This window comes from Bombyx mori, chromosome 24 (assembly GCF_030269925.1).
Source record: "Bombyx mori chromosome 24, ASM3026992v2".
NCBI lineage: Eukaryota > Metazoa > Arthropoda > Insecta > Lepidoptera > Bombycidae > Bombyx > Bombyx mori.
In genome coordinates, this window is record NC_085130.1 from 1,944,106 (window position 1) to 1,958,923 (window position 14,818).

A 14,818-nucleotide genomic window follows, 5' to 3' on the forward strand; every position below is an offset into this window, starting at 1 on the left:
TACGGTAGTCTTAGGAGATTTTAACAGTGGATGCACACATAGCTAATAAAAATGTCATTCATTACAAATACACTGCATAACCATTTATTTAAAATAACAAAATATATACATTTATTTACATTAAAACTTATTTTTATTAACAAAACATGTTTATCACATCTATTCCCAGAGCAAATGTACTGAAATATGTTCCTTAATATTTTGCTAAAAGGTTCAAAACTTTTCAATCTTGATTACAACGTTAACACTTTTACTGGTGGTAGGACCGCTTGTGAACCTGTATGGGTAGGTACCACCACCCCGCCTATTTCTGCAGTGAAGCAGTAATGTATTCAAAAAATAAATAAATAAACACTGATTGGTAATCTATTTTAAATTAGTCTAATTTAGATTGATGCCTTTCTGTTTAAGATTTAAAAACAAAAAAAGCTATTACTGTTTGTGATTTGAGTTTTGTAAAGGGTACTTACTGGCTATACATATATTTTTTTTTTTTTTTTTTTTTTTTTTTTATTGCCCTTGTAGGCAGACGAGCATACGGCCCACCTGATGGTGAGTGGTTACCGTCGCCCATGGACTTCAGCAATGCCAGGGGCAGAGCCAAGCCGCTGCCTACCGCTTAATACTCTCCACAAGCCTCGTTTGAAGAAGGACATGTCATAGCGCTCGGGAAACACCGTGGAGGGGAGCTCATTCCATAGCCGGATGGTACGTGGCAAAAAAGACCTCTGGAAACGCACTGTGGATGACCGCAGTGGCTCCAGGTAGTATGGATGAACTCTACTCCGGTGGCGGGCGGTGCGATGGTAAAAACGAGATGCCGGTATCATCTCGAACAATTCCTCAGAGCACTCCCCATGGAACATACGGTACAAAATACAGAGGGAACCGAAGTCCCTCCGCAGACCCAGAGGTTCCAAACGATCCGTGAGACCGGGATTATCGACAATCCGAACGGCCCTCCTCTGTATGGAGTCAAATGGAAGAAGCTGGTATTTGGGAGCCCCGGCCCAGAGATGGGAGCAGTACTCCACGCGAGGCCGGACTTGTGCTTTATAAAGCAAAAGCCTTTGTCCAGGCGTGAAGTACCGCTTCGCTCTGTTGAGGACTCCCAGCATTTTGGACGCCAACTTGGCTTTGCCTTCCAAATGACTCCGAAACTGGACATCGCTCGAAATGTCGACCCCAAGTATCCCAATACTCTCGGAAGGTTGCAGGGATACTCCTTGGAATTGCGGTGCCATGACAAAGGGGTCCTTCTTCGCAGTGAACGCGCAAACTTGTGTCTTTAACGGGTTGAATTGAACCAAGTTCAATTCACCCCATTTGGAGACTCGCCCCAGAGAGTTCTCCACTTCAGACACAAGTTTTGATCGTCTCTCTTGCACCACGCTCCGAGAGAGACTCTGATGGCCGATATATCGCGCATCCCCCGTGCTGTCATCCGCATAGCAATGCATGCCATCAATAGACAGCATGTCATTGATATACAGGATGAAAAGCGTGGGGGAGAGCACCGAACCTTGTGGAACGCCAGCGTTAATGGTCATGGTATCAGAACAGTCACCGTCTACAACGACCGTGATGCTCCGCCCATCCAAAAAGCTAGCGATCCACTTGCAGAGACCCTCGGGGATTCCGTAAGATGGTAGCTTCGACAGAAGTGCCCTATGCCAGACCCTGTCGAAGGCCTTCGCAATATCAAGGCTCACAGCAAGAGCCTCGCCCTTGCTCTCCAAGGCTTCAGCCCACCTGTGAGTAAGGTATACAAGAAGATCGCCAGCTGAGCGACCGTGACGGAAACCGTACTGTCGGTCACTGATCAGCTGGCGATCCTCCAGATACTTCAGGAGTTGTATATTAATTATTCGCTCCATCACCTTGGAAAGCAAGGAAGTTATCGCGATAGGCCTGTAGCTCGATGGGTCCGACCGGTCACCCTTCTTGGGGATAGGGTGGACGTGGGCAGTCTTCCATGAAGACGGAACCCTGTTAGCGCAATAAGAGAGGCGATACAAACGCGTTAGCGCAGGCGTCAGCTCAGGGGCGCACGTTTTCAGAACCACTGCAGGGATGCCGTCTGGCCCGCTCGACTTATGGACGTCCAGGAGTCGGAGTTCCCGCCTGACTGCACACTGTGTAAAGCAGATCTCCGGCAGGGAACTATCACACCGGAGGATGTTCGGTGGTGTGGCACCCCCGTCGTCCACAGTCGAGTTCGAGGCGAAGAGTTTGACCAGAAGGTCAGCCTTCTCTTTCGCACTATGGGCCAGACTGTCATCGGACTTGCGTAGTGGTGGGAGACTAGACCTGCAAAAGTTACCTTCTGCAGCTTTGGCGAGCGACCAAAAAGCACGGCTCCCAGAGGGATAGCTCTTCAGTCGCTCGCCAATTCTAGCAACGTGCTCCGATTTCGCCCTGGCAATAACCTTCTTGTAGGACCTGGAAGCGGCGTTATATTTCCGCCTTTCCTCTGAGATGTTAGGATCCCGACGTCTCCTAGCATCATCCCATGCAACGTATGCGGACCGCTTGAGGTGTGCAGCATCCCTGCTGGCATTGTTATACCAGGGTCTGCTGCGACCCCCAACGGGCACTTCAGAGGAGGGAATAAACAATTCCATCCCCTGGAGCACCACGTCTTTAAGACGGTCCGCACAGACGTCAGGATCAGCAGAGGAAAAGCAGAACCGCCCCCATGGGTAGGATGCGTAAAACTCACGCAATCCATCCCAATCTGCTGACAAATACTGCCAAACTCTTCGATACCTGGTCGTCGTTCGACGACTAGGACGAGAGAGTGGTGTGGCAGCACGGATAAGGCAGTGATCAGACGATCCAAGTGGAGCGTCGACCACCACACTGTATCCGGCTGGATCGGTGGTCAGCAGAAGGTCCAACAGAGAAGGCTCGTGCCCCTCAATATCTGGGACACGGGTGGGCTGTGTCACCAGCTGGGAGAGGCCGTAGGCCAAGGCGAAATCGTAGGCAGTCCGACCCGGGAGGTCAGTGGTTCTGGACCCCAACCACTCTTGGTGATGAGCGTTAAAGTCTCCAAGAACCACCACCTCCGCAGATGGGTACTGCTCAAGCACGCGGTTAGTCCCCTCTTGCACATGCTCTATCAGAGCTGAACCTGCATCACTGCTGTGGGACCTGTACAGGCACGCGTAGACTCGGGTACAGCCCCCGTGATCAATGCTAATCTCAAAGATTTTGACTTTGTCCAGAAATGTAATCCCAACCCTGCTGTACAGAAGACAGAGTCAATAATCACTAAATCAAACAAGCCATCCAATTCATAATTAATTAGGAGCAAGACTAAAAAACTCCTTTGGGAAATACCCGTAAACATTGATTGAGACTGAAGGTAGTCTGCATATTGACAGATGAAAATATAATATAGAGGAACTAGTTGCGTGTTGTGGTGTAGAATAACACCACTACATCTCTTCCGGTGAGTGTCTCACTCATGAGATCGCCAATTGGTATTTAGTAATGACAGTATTTTTGAAGCACAGATCCAAATTAGAGTAATTAGACTGATGGGTGAGTGCATTCTCTGGGTCAATTTAGAAGTGTAACCCCAGTTAAAATTAATATTGTGTAAAGGGAAATAGCAATCATCAATGTCACTCTCCACTGCACAGAGGACTGAAAAGAATGAAGGAACATGTTCCAAACAAAATGCTCTGTAAAGGTCACTACCCTCAGCATTAAGGAGCACAACCGCAACAAGGATGAGGAAGGGGCAATGATAAGATGACACTTAAAAAACCCTGAATGTTTTTTTGTTACTAATTATCTACGCATTATTAGAAAGAGCTGAGCCATCTTGTGTAATATACATTACGGATTCCTAAAAAACTTGACGTATCATTCATTTCATGTTAGCAAAAGTATATTGTCTTCAACTTTAAATACAACATTCACTTTTCAGCCCCTCGGAACGATAACTGGACTGTATTCACTGTGCTTCGTTTTGCTCACACGTTTCTTTATCAGTAACTTCATAAATAAATTATGCTTTCTTCATTTCTAATACCACCAGTATTTAAAATTAATGTGGCTTAGGTTTATGTCCGTCCACGTAAAAGTTCCTAGTTGCTTTCGGTAATTGTATTACCATACCTTCCAATTCTTTTGTTAAAACAATTTGACAACCTGCAAATAAAAAAAAATTACTTGGATTGGCAGCCTCAGATTTGGGCCCAGTATCTAAATAATACTAGAAAAAAAATGGGAAAAAAGGAGGCAAATGCAAACTTTACAACTGTTTTTTTTAAATTGCACTCATTGTAATGAAATTAAAAGCTGTGCTGTCTCACTATCTTGAGGGAGTGCGGAGGGTCATCCTTATCCTTATCCTTCAAAATGACGAGTTGGTATTTGAAGCAGTAATGCGTTTCGGTATAAAGGGTGGGGTAGCCGTTGTAACTATAGTGAGACCTTAGAACTTATATCTCAAGGTGGGTGGCGCATTTACATTGTAGATGTCTATGGGCTCCAGTAACCACTTAACACCAGGTGGGCTGTGAGCTCGTCCAACCATCTAAGCAATAAAAAATATTGCGATTTATCTAGTAAAACGTTAAACACTTTACACTAAACGCTGAAAAGGGTCAGAATTAACATGCTACCACTCTCTATTGCATAGACAGGTGAACGAATTACGGCCCACTTAGTGTTAAGTGGTTACCAGATCCAGAACATTACAATGCGAATACTTCCACCATCACACCCTTTATTAGGGCCATTCTGTATGTAAGTCCACATGAGTAGGTACTACCATCTTGGCTTTTCTGCCGCGAAGTAATCATACATTCTCATCAGAAAAGCTAGACTATAATTCCCGTACACGGCGCGCTCTTTTTGCTTACTTATGCTATTAGAATGTGTACCTAATCTAGAATTTTCTTTGAGAAACGGAGCCATATCTAACAGATCATCTTCTTTCTCTTCCGATGGCGGGAGCTTATCTAAGTAATCGTGAGGAATGTATACGTGGCAAGTTGTGCACGCCAATGAAGCTTCACATGCACCTGTAATTAATAAGTATGGTTAACTTATGGATACATACTATTTTACTAACAAATAAATATTTACTAACAATCACGCCACGTTAACTGGTCCCGTGATAAGTTCGTAAAGAACTTGTGTTACAGGTACCAGATAAGGGAAATAAATGTAAGATTTTTATTATACACATACATAATATATTAAATATACATCCATAACCCTGGAAAAGACATTTATATTTATCATACAAATATCTTCCCTTGGCGGGATTCGAACCCGCGACCCCCTTGTGTAGTGACCATGTCACTTACCACTACACCAGACGGCCGTTTGACCATGTCACTTACCACTACACCAGACGGACGTATACTACTATACTATTGTGAGTAATTATCCAAAGCCCACATGCATACCTAATGTTATGTGTTAAGAGATTACTGGACTGGACAAAACAATTAACATGTAAGGTACAAAGTAATCTTTTTTTAAACTTTAATTTCATTATTGTAACTTGACTGGCTGGATTCAGATTATGGTGTTGAATGATACCGTGTCATAGAAAGAACAATAATAATTGAAGTAAAACACTACAAACCTTCCATAGGAATCTCATATCTATGTGCTAAATATAAAATGTTATCACCAACTTTCCCTTTAACATTTATTTTAACTCCATCTTTATCAACATATACAACGTTCACACTGAAATATAAATTATTAATAATAATAACTAGGAACAAATGAAGCATTTTTTTTTTATTGCTTAGATGTGTGGACGAGCTCAGACGGTGTTAAGTGGTTACTGGAGCCCATGGACATCTACAACGTAAATGCGCCACACACCTTGAGTTCTAAGGTTCCTAAGGTCCTGGCTCCTAAATTACTGGTGGTAGAACCTCTTGTGAGTCCGTGCGGGTAGGTACCACCACCCTGCCTATTTGTGCCGTGAAGCAGTAATGCGTTTCGGTTTGAAGGGTGGGGCAGCCTTTGTAACTATACTTGAGAACTTAGAAGTTATATCTCAAGGTGGGTGGCGCATTTACGTTGTAGATGTCTATGGGCTCCAGTAACCACTTAACACCAGGTGGGCTGTGAGCTTGTCCTCTCATATAAGCAACAAAAAAAAAGAAACTTAGATTTACTATGTGATTTACACAAAGTCTTTAGTGATGTTTAGCACCATGTATTGCCAATTTCTCTAAGTACTTGTATCAATTTGAAGATTAACATAGCCATGCAATCTACACCATTGTTCATTAAACAAAGAAAATCTTTTTCTTAACTAACAGAAGAGAAAAAGGGTACTTCTTTTTTTGCCTATTTACACATATATTATACAAGAGATAACCTTTATTATCTGTGCTTTAATTAGTAGCTTGATTAATAAACTTATTATGGCTACATTTATAAAAACAAGTTTTAATCTCATCTCATGCATAAATAAAATATGTTTCCTTTTAAATCATATTAAAATGTATGTGTGACTTTAGTATATTAATAATGTATGACTTTAGTATATTAATAATGCAATATAATAATATTTACTAGATATAAACATTTTTTAAATTTATATCTATGAATACTGAAAACATAACAAAAATTATATCATATTCTATTAGCTTGTTTATTTTTTTGTGTTTAGTATATAAAGTACATAATTTTTTAATTTACTGAAGATAGTAAATATAATCATAACCTGTTGAAGAAACTGAAATTTCAAAAAAACTAGTATAAAAAATATGAAAAATAAGAATGGTATTGTTTTGTTTTGATTCGATCAAGGCCCCGTTTAAGGTTTTCAATTGTAACTACTCTTTAGATTTTCTAGATAATATATGTAACAAAATTCCTTTCAGATTTCGCTTGTGGCGATACTCACACTTCATCTTCAGACTTCGGATCTTGCCATTCGTATTCTCCGTGTTTTAAATCTGCCGATAACATTTTAATTAATATTTCTTGTTGTCAGCACTAAACATATAACGCTATGTAAATACTCACGATTCGTAGTGTGAATTCTCTTGTTTTGTACAATAAACGATCGTCGCAAATCACTCAGTCTATTACACGAGATAAGTCGTTTAATTGATAATTGGAGCATGATACACAACGTGCCTTTGTTGAGAAAACTTCGAATCAAAATAAAATAATTCGGTTTTTGGTTATGTACATTGAATATTTTTCAGTCAGTAGGTGTAGGTAGGTACCTACCTATGAAGTTGACATATGTGGACAATAGAGACTTATTGACTGTCGTCAGCTGATATTATTATATCAGTCTGTGGCTGATTGTAGTGTAGGTCATAGGTAGGTATACTTAGCCTTTGGCAGCTCTCTACTACCATTGATTTATAGGTATAGTCTGTGATGAAAGAAAGCCCGCAAAAATTAAAGGACTTTTTGGCGGGAACGTGAGTAGTGAAGTTGTGTGTTTGTTTTATTTTGTCTATTTAGTGTTTCTTCAGGTTTAAATGTGTAATAACGGTGGTTTATTAACTGTTTAATATCTGTGAAAGTGCACAAATGTGGGAAAATGAAACAAAGCCGCTGGACGTAACTTCTCGGGATCCTCCAAAAAGTCCACTGAAAAAATCTCAGTAAATGACCACCATTTTACTGAGATTATTCATCCCATATCATCTCATTTCATTTAATTTCATCCCAGTTGATTAATGTCTTAAATTAATCATCTTGAATTCATTTCATTTCACCCCATATTATCATTTTTCATAAAAAGAAGAATATTAATTAAAATAAGACATGACTGAAAAGTCTTAGTTACCAGGTCATAAAATCCCTTAAAAAAAAGCAGTAAAATTACAATCCAATTTTTTTAATTTAAATTAATATACATAGGTACATATATATTCTCACTTCATGTTAAATACTATATATTAATTGCGTTGTTTGACATAACATCGGCCGGTACGTGATACGTCAACAAACTCGCAAAGGTCAAAACGTGATTGAATAAAAACTTCACTGTCCAAAATATTTTAAGACGATAAGCTTCGTTCCTCTCAATAATAATAAAATTGATTTCTTAGTTTAACCTAAGATTGAGATTTCAGTGTGATAGATAAAACAACACAAGCTCACTCTCTCTGTCCAAAATGCTAGTGACGTATTAATTTTAAACATATAACTTCTATGTGAATTAATAGTTTAAGCTGTAACATTTCAGCAGTCGCCTCTATACAAAACCCTTTGGTTTAATTAGCAATTTTTTGTAAAGCTTGCAATAATAAAAATTAAATGTCATAATTGTCATATTATTCAAGCGTCAATCATATGATGACTTCTATACTATAAGGCCATTTTGTATAAAATATTAATGAATTGATAATAAAATATTGATTTTTATGATAAAGGCTTAGGTAGTTCAATTAAAAAAAATGTTAAATATGATCATTTTACGCAAACATGCGTGATTATTACTGATAATCTTACAACAACACGTGATTTTTAATGAAAAACATTGCTGATATATTCTTATTTTTTGGTGAGTGACGTGTTTAATGCATTCGGCATTCGCGCCTTTAAATTTGAGCGATAGGTTCTACATTCTTAGAAAACGTTGTTTTAACCCTCTGAAATCAATATTTATAAATTGAGGATAGTATGTTTTATTATTATTTACTGGTCACTTATTTTATGTCGTAAAAAAATGTAAACTAAAATCGTTAATATATTTGACTATGTACTTTAAACAGTAATAGGAAATTGATTGTTTTGGAAAATATAGTAATGTTATTCATAAATCTCTTGTGGAAAACAACAAAGTGCTCGATTTGCATTTCTTCCCACAATAGTTCAGATTTCAAGTTTTTATTGTGTTCGTAAATGAAACGTCCAGTTGTGTAACTTATATTACATAGTCCTAGGACTAAATGTGTTTTAAAATTAAAATACAATGATGGACGAGATACTTTCAAGTATTTAACCTATTTATCTTGCTTTCCCTTAGTTCTGGGGCGGTCTTCTGCAACATTAATTCACATTTAATTCTGTGGGGAGCTGTCACTGTTGCTCATGAATTGTTCATTAAAAACGTCAAGGGCCTAGGCAAGCTATTACAATGGATACTCAATTTTATTGTTCTTACAATATATTAAAGACTGGCACAGATAGCATATTATAATCCTTAGTTTATAACATTCCCTTTACACTGCAACACTTTTTTATATTTCTTAGATCAATGTAACGAAAAAAATCAACAAACTCACGCCCCACCCAGTGTTAAGTGGTTACCAGAGCCCTTAGACATTAACCACCTTAATACTCTCACCTTGGAACATGAGTTCTAAGTCTTAGTATTTACAGTAAAATGGCTGCCCCGCCCTTGGAACCATAAAGCATTACTGCTTTACTGCAGTAATAGGTAGAGTGGTAGGGTACCACCACAGGTACCTACTCGGGAGCCCTATGGCCGTATGTAGCCCGTGAAGGTATACATATCCGTGCGGGCTCACGTGATTCCCCACCATCAGTAATTTTGCAAATGATAATTTTTGAGCATTATTTTTTTATTATACTATGTTATTCCTTCATCTTGGAAGTCAACTATGAACAATTATAAATTATTTCATTAGAAAAACTGGTATCTACCAGCATGATTTGAACACTGACACATTTGCTATGCTCAATATGAATGCACTTGGCTGCCTTAAGCTGCAATGACTTCTATATTACTTTAAACATCTACATTACTACTATATGGCAGAATTAAGCTACTAACTACTCATGTGGACCTAAAAACTTAAGAGTATGTTTTCTTTAATCTTCCAGAATAATGTCTCTAAAACTGCACAGTGAAAACAAGCCATTGCGAAGGGATCCAACATCATTCCTACCTGAGGAGGAGATGTCATATGAATTCAAAAAGAAGAAAAAGAAGAAAAAAAAGATCCAGGAAGATCCATTCAAAGATTTGGAAATAGAACGCAAACATTTTCCAGAGGTGCCAACATTCGCTTTAGACCCAGAAGTAAATATTAAAGTAGAGAATATTGAGGTGGAATTGAACTTCGATGAGGTAAGACATATAAAAGTATGTTTGCTAAATGTAAAAGCATATTGCAAATTCAGTCCACTAAATAAAAAATACTTATAGTCATATTTATAAATTTGATCCAGTTTTTACTCTTACTTGGCTCAATGAACATTTTAATTACCAATTATTATATTGATTAGAATATGCCAATAAATAAATAGATATTTCAAGCTAGAAATTGTAAAAATACCTAAATTCAATATTTTTATTATAAACAGTAGAATAAATAGAAATATGTAAATACTTAGAGATCTGAAAACATATTTAAGTAGTTATTCAAGGACTTTCTTGCTATTTCCTAATTTCATCAATTTACTTTTATTATAAGAAGAACCATTGTAATTTACATCTAGCACTTGTCAACACCCTCTATCAAAATTAAATATATATTTAGATGTATCACAAATACATGTGCATAAAAACACACAAATCTTATATCATGTAATACAGTACTTGCTAAGCTGATGGTATGCATTGTAAAATTTTAAAATTATTATTTAAACGAGATAAGGTGGCGACATTCTTATTTAAGATACTTCTGGGAAAAAAAAACGTCTTAAGAACTACTGGGCTTGGGTCCTAAAATATATTATTTGTGGTCCTGAACAATTCCATATTTGCCGTTTTAGCTGTGCCCCTGAGATGTCACATATAATGAATGTTTGCTTTCAGTTGAATTTTCTGAAAGTGACACGGAAAAATAAAAATATGTAATCTAGTTTTCTATTGATGATTTCACCACCATAGTGGTGAAGGAACCCAATGTGATAATTTTCTAGCTTAATACTTTGTAAATGTATTTATGAGTTAAATTTTATATCTGAATTAAATATTTTGTACAGCCCAAAATGAAGTAGTAGCTATTTAGTTTAATACTTTTAAATATTTTTTCTATATTGCAGTATGCCGATGATGCTGGTAACACTGAGCCGTTACAAAACGATATCATGGACATGGAACCAATTGTTAAACTCGAAGAACAAAGTCATGAAGGTGCCATATTAACATTTGAAAGTGTTGTCAATGAAAAAAATGTTGTAAAATGCAGTCCGAAAATCAAGGTAGAAGCGGAAACTGTAACTAATGACAACATAATATGCCAAGTTTGCCATCTAGTCTTTAAGTCTGAGAAAACTCTTTTCATGCATCAGAAAAGGAAGCACAAAGTATTTCGGAGGTTCTGCAAACATGTATGTGACTACTGCAGTATGTCTTATGATTCAAAGAATAGTTTAGTTGCACATATTAAAAGAAAACACGGACCTGAGTCTGTGGAAGAAGACAATGAGGACCACACTTGTGAGGTATGCTCGTTGGTTTTCAAAGGAAAGTCAAGGTTGCGGATGCATATGACAAGAAAACATGGAAAATATGAGGATTCATTTAAACATGTTTGCTCAGAATGCGGTCTGGCTTATGAGAAACACAGAAGCTTAATAGTGCATATACAAAGAAAACATTCTGGGGTACAACCAACCTCGAATCAATGGTTCAACTGCCCGTTTTGCACGAAAATATTTAGCAAACGGGAAACCTATGCCCGTCATATACAAAGGAAGCACAAAGTCAGTGATGAGCCGAATGTGAAATCTGAGAATGCTGATGACGAAAATTTAGCAAGTTTCCGAAATGAGGTGACCGGTGAGATTACATGTAAAGAGTGTCCATTGATGTTCACATCCATTAATTATTTAAAGCTACATATGAGGAGAAAACACAATGCCTTGCAGGAGTCATTCCAATTGAAATGCCGAATATGCAACTTGTCCTATGACAAATTAGAGAGTTTAAAACGTCATGTCAGAAGAAAACATGACATAAGAACATACTGTAGGATATGCAAGAAAAAATTCAATAGTAAAGAAGCATACCTGAATCATTCACATGTGAAATTCATAAAGGAATGTTCGATATGTGGACTTATATTTGCTACAGAAGTTGGCCTCGCGAAACATCTGAGGCGTTTACACAAAATTGACACCCCAAAAACTGTCTTTTGTAATATATGCAATCAAGGATTCCACGAGAAGAGACAGCTAAAGCCGCATTTGATGAAAGTTCATATGAACATAAGGTACACTTGTAAATATTGTAATAAAACTTTGAAGACTAAAGAGAGTTATAGACGTCATTTAATTTTAAAACATCCAACGCAAAAGCTTGTGAATGTTAACCTGCAAAATTGTAGTCAATGTTCAGAATCCTTCAAAGATGAGTTTGAATTATGCAAACACATAAACACAGTGCATTTATCTAATTATAAAAACATTGAGAATTTTATAGAAATAAAATGTGAAGATATAAAAGAAGAAATCAAAGATCCCTATCAGTGTACGAAATGTTCAGAAACATATGTAACTTGGAATCAATTGAAATTGCATTTTGAACAAAACCATCATATAGCTGAAGAGACACAGTGTCAAGTGTGCGGAGAAATTGTGTCAACTAAGGAATTGAACAAGCACATGAAAGCCAAACACACTGAATTAACAGAAATGAAATGTAATTATTGCGAATACCGGACCACTTCCAAAGTGAGTTTAACTCAGCACACTCTAAGACACAAAAATGCTACAACAATACATTGCGAATTTAACGGCTGTAGATATAAAACGTATTACCCGGGCGCTATGGAGAAGCACAAAAGGAAACATGCAGATTTGGGAGTCAAATTTCAATGTAGTCAATGCCCATTTCAGAGCATGAATAAGTATATTCTGAAGTATCACGAAGAGGCACATGCAACTGGCAAGAAACGCTACATGTGTGACCAGTGCGACTACGCCACGATCTTACCGGCTAACTTAGTCCAACATAAATACAAGCATTCGACAGAAAAACGTTTTAAATGTGAAGTTTGTTCATTTGCAACGAAATATAATACTTCGTTGCGGTTTCATGTTAGGAAAAAGCACTGTGATCTACCACTTTAAGTTACGACTTTCTTTTTTAAAAGGTTTAATAAAGGAATTTGGTGTTATGGTTATTTATTTAGTTCTATGTACATAGCAGCATATGGGTCTGCTTCATACATCTTGTCTATATAGCGTGGTAGTGTTAAAAATCGCAGACAACAACTATAATATAATAACTATACTGAGACCTTAGAACTCATCAAGGTGACTGGCGGCATTTACGTTGTATATGTCTACGGGCTCCGGTAACCACTTTACACCAGGTGGGCTGTGAGCTCTTCCACGCAACTACGCAATAAATAAATAAAAGACGACTGGCTATTTTCATTCTCTAAAATTTAAAAAGATTTCACATCAGCTTGCATAAATTGTCATTTATATAAACTTAGGTAAATTAATGTGTAGTAGTAAGTGGTAGTACCACTTTCTAATGTGGAGGTATTATAATAGAAAAAACTTCTGGCAAATCCGTCCGCCAGCTAAAAAATAAGATGGCGCCACTATACAGATAATATGAATTCTAAGTAATACGTAAGTTTAAGAATGCTTCTAGTTGTAATTTTATCATTAAACTAGCTTTTGTCCGCGACTCCGTTCGCGTACAATAGTTACTTTGGCATAACGCTAAATTTTAACACCCACTTCATTTACGTAGAAAGTGAAAATAATTTTGAATTATAGAATGTTAAGGAGCTATTTAACCACTATTTTGAAACATTCTTTATGAGTGCTCCACTTGTATTGGTCTTAGCGTGATGTTATATAGCCTTCCTCGATAAATGGGCTAACACTAAAAGAATTTTCAAATTGGATCAGTAGTAGTTCCTGAGATTAGCTCGTTCAAACAAACAAACTCTTCAGCTTTATAATGTTAGTATAGATTTATAAACATTGTCGATTTTTTTGTTAGAATGCATCTGTAATGGTGCTTTGTTTGTATGTGTAGGTTTATATCTACGAACAGTGTCTTCTGTTGCAATAAATTATGTATATATCATCTATGGTCGATTGAGGTTCGCGGGTATCCGTTTGATGCAGGCAGCTGAGGCAGCGCAAGACCGATCTACGTGGCGAGGCTTGGGGTACCTACACGTAAACGTAGTGTTACATACAGGCTCTTTAAGGGGGAGACCCACCTATGTCCAGCAATGGACGTCTGTGGGCTGATAGAATAAAAAAAAATGGTTTGCACTTTTTTTTAAGAGATTTTATGACCTGGTAACTAAGACCTTTAAGTCATGTCTTATTTTACTTTATTTTATTAATTTTATGAAAAATGATAATATGGAGTGAAATGAAATGAAGATGATTAATTTGAGACATTAATCAACTGGGATGAAATTTAATGAAATGAGATGATATGGGATGAAATATAATCGCAGTAAAATGGTGGTCATTTACTGAGATTTTTTCAGTGGACTTTTTGGAGGAACCCGAGAAGTTACGTCCAGCAGCTTTGTTTCATTTTCCCACATTTGTGCACTTTCACAGATATTAAACAGTTAATAAACCACCATTATTACACATTTAAACCTGAAGAAATACTAAATAGACAAAATAAAACAAATCACACAACTTCACTCCTCGCGTTCCCGCCAAAAAGTCCCTGGTTTGCACTGCACGCTTTGTAGCCATAGATTACACATACCAATAACCGACCAAATGTATGCCGAATACTAGAGCCGCTGTCAATCTTAAATATATCTTAAGTATCTTAAATATCTTAAGTATATTAATAAAATTCGTTGCTGATTATCGTTAATAGAGATATTACGTTTGTGCACATATATATATATACGGACAGGTAACTGACTACCGCGGCTACAGCACC

At 37.4% G+C, this 14,818-nt stretch overlaps 2 protein-coding genes across 3 annotated transcripts; one reads left to right on the forward strand and one right to left on the reverse strand.

Annotated features, from left to right (window-relative positions):
• Nucleotides 1–61: 61 nt before the first annotated feature.
• On the reverse strand, nucleotides 62–7,321 carry LOC101738520 (adrenodoxin-like protein 1, mitochondrial). The gene is made up of 5 exons (XM_004923678.5): nucleotides 7,021–7,321; nucleotides 6,899–6,950; nucleotides 5,615–5,721; nucleotides 4,902–5,042; nucleotides 62–4,164 (listed from the first exon to the last, which is right to left on the reverse strand). The coding sequence occupies exons 1-5, from the start codon at nucleotides 7,118–7,120 to the stop codon at nucleotides 4,061–4,063; spliced, it is 504 nt and encodes a 167-aa protein (XP_004923735.1). The 5' UTR covers nucleotides 7,121–7,321; the 3' UTR covers nucleotides 62–4,060.
• A 679-nt stretch (nucleotides 7,322–8,000) lies between these two features.
• On the forward strand, nucleotides 8,001–13,058 carry LOC101745367 (zinc finger protein 62 homolog). 2 transcript variants are annotated; one of them, XM_021346341.3, is made up of 3 exons: nucleotides 8,001–8,521; nucleotides 9,808–10,054; nucleotides 10,975–13,058. In XM_021346341.3, exons 2-3 carry the CDS (start codon nucleotides 9,812–9,814, stop codon nucleotides 13,003–13,005), a joined length of 2,274 nt encoding a protein of 757 aa, XP_021202016.2. In that variant the 5' UTR covers nucleotides 8,001–8,521; nucleotides 9,808–9,811; the 3' UTR covers nucleotides 13,006–13,058. The 2 variants fall into 2 exon arrangements, with proteins under 2 accessions (XP_021202016.2, XP_062531593.1); XM_062675609.1 differs by lacking the exon at nucleotides 8,001–8,521 and adding an exon at nucleotides 8,554–8,638.
• Nucleotides 13,059–14,818: the final 1,760 nt, after the last annotated feature.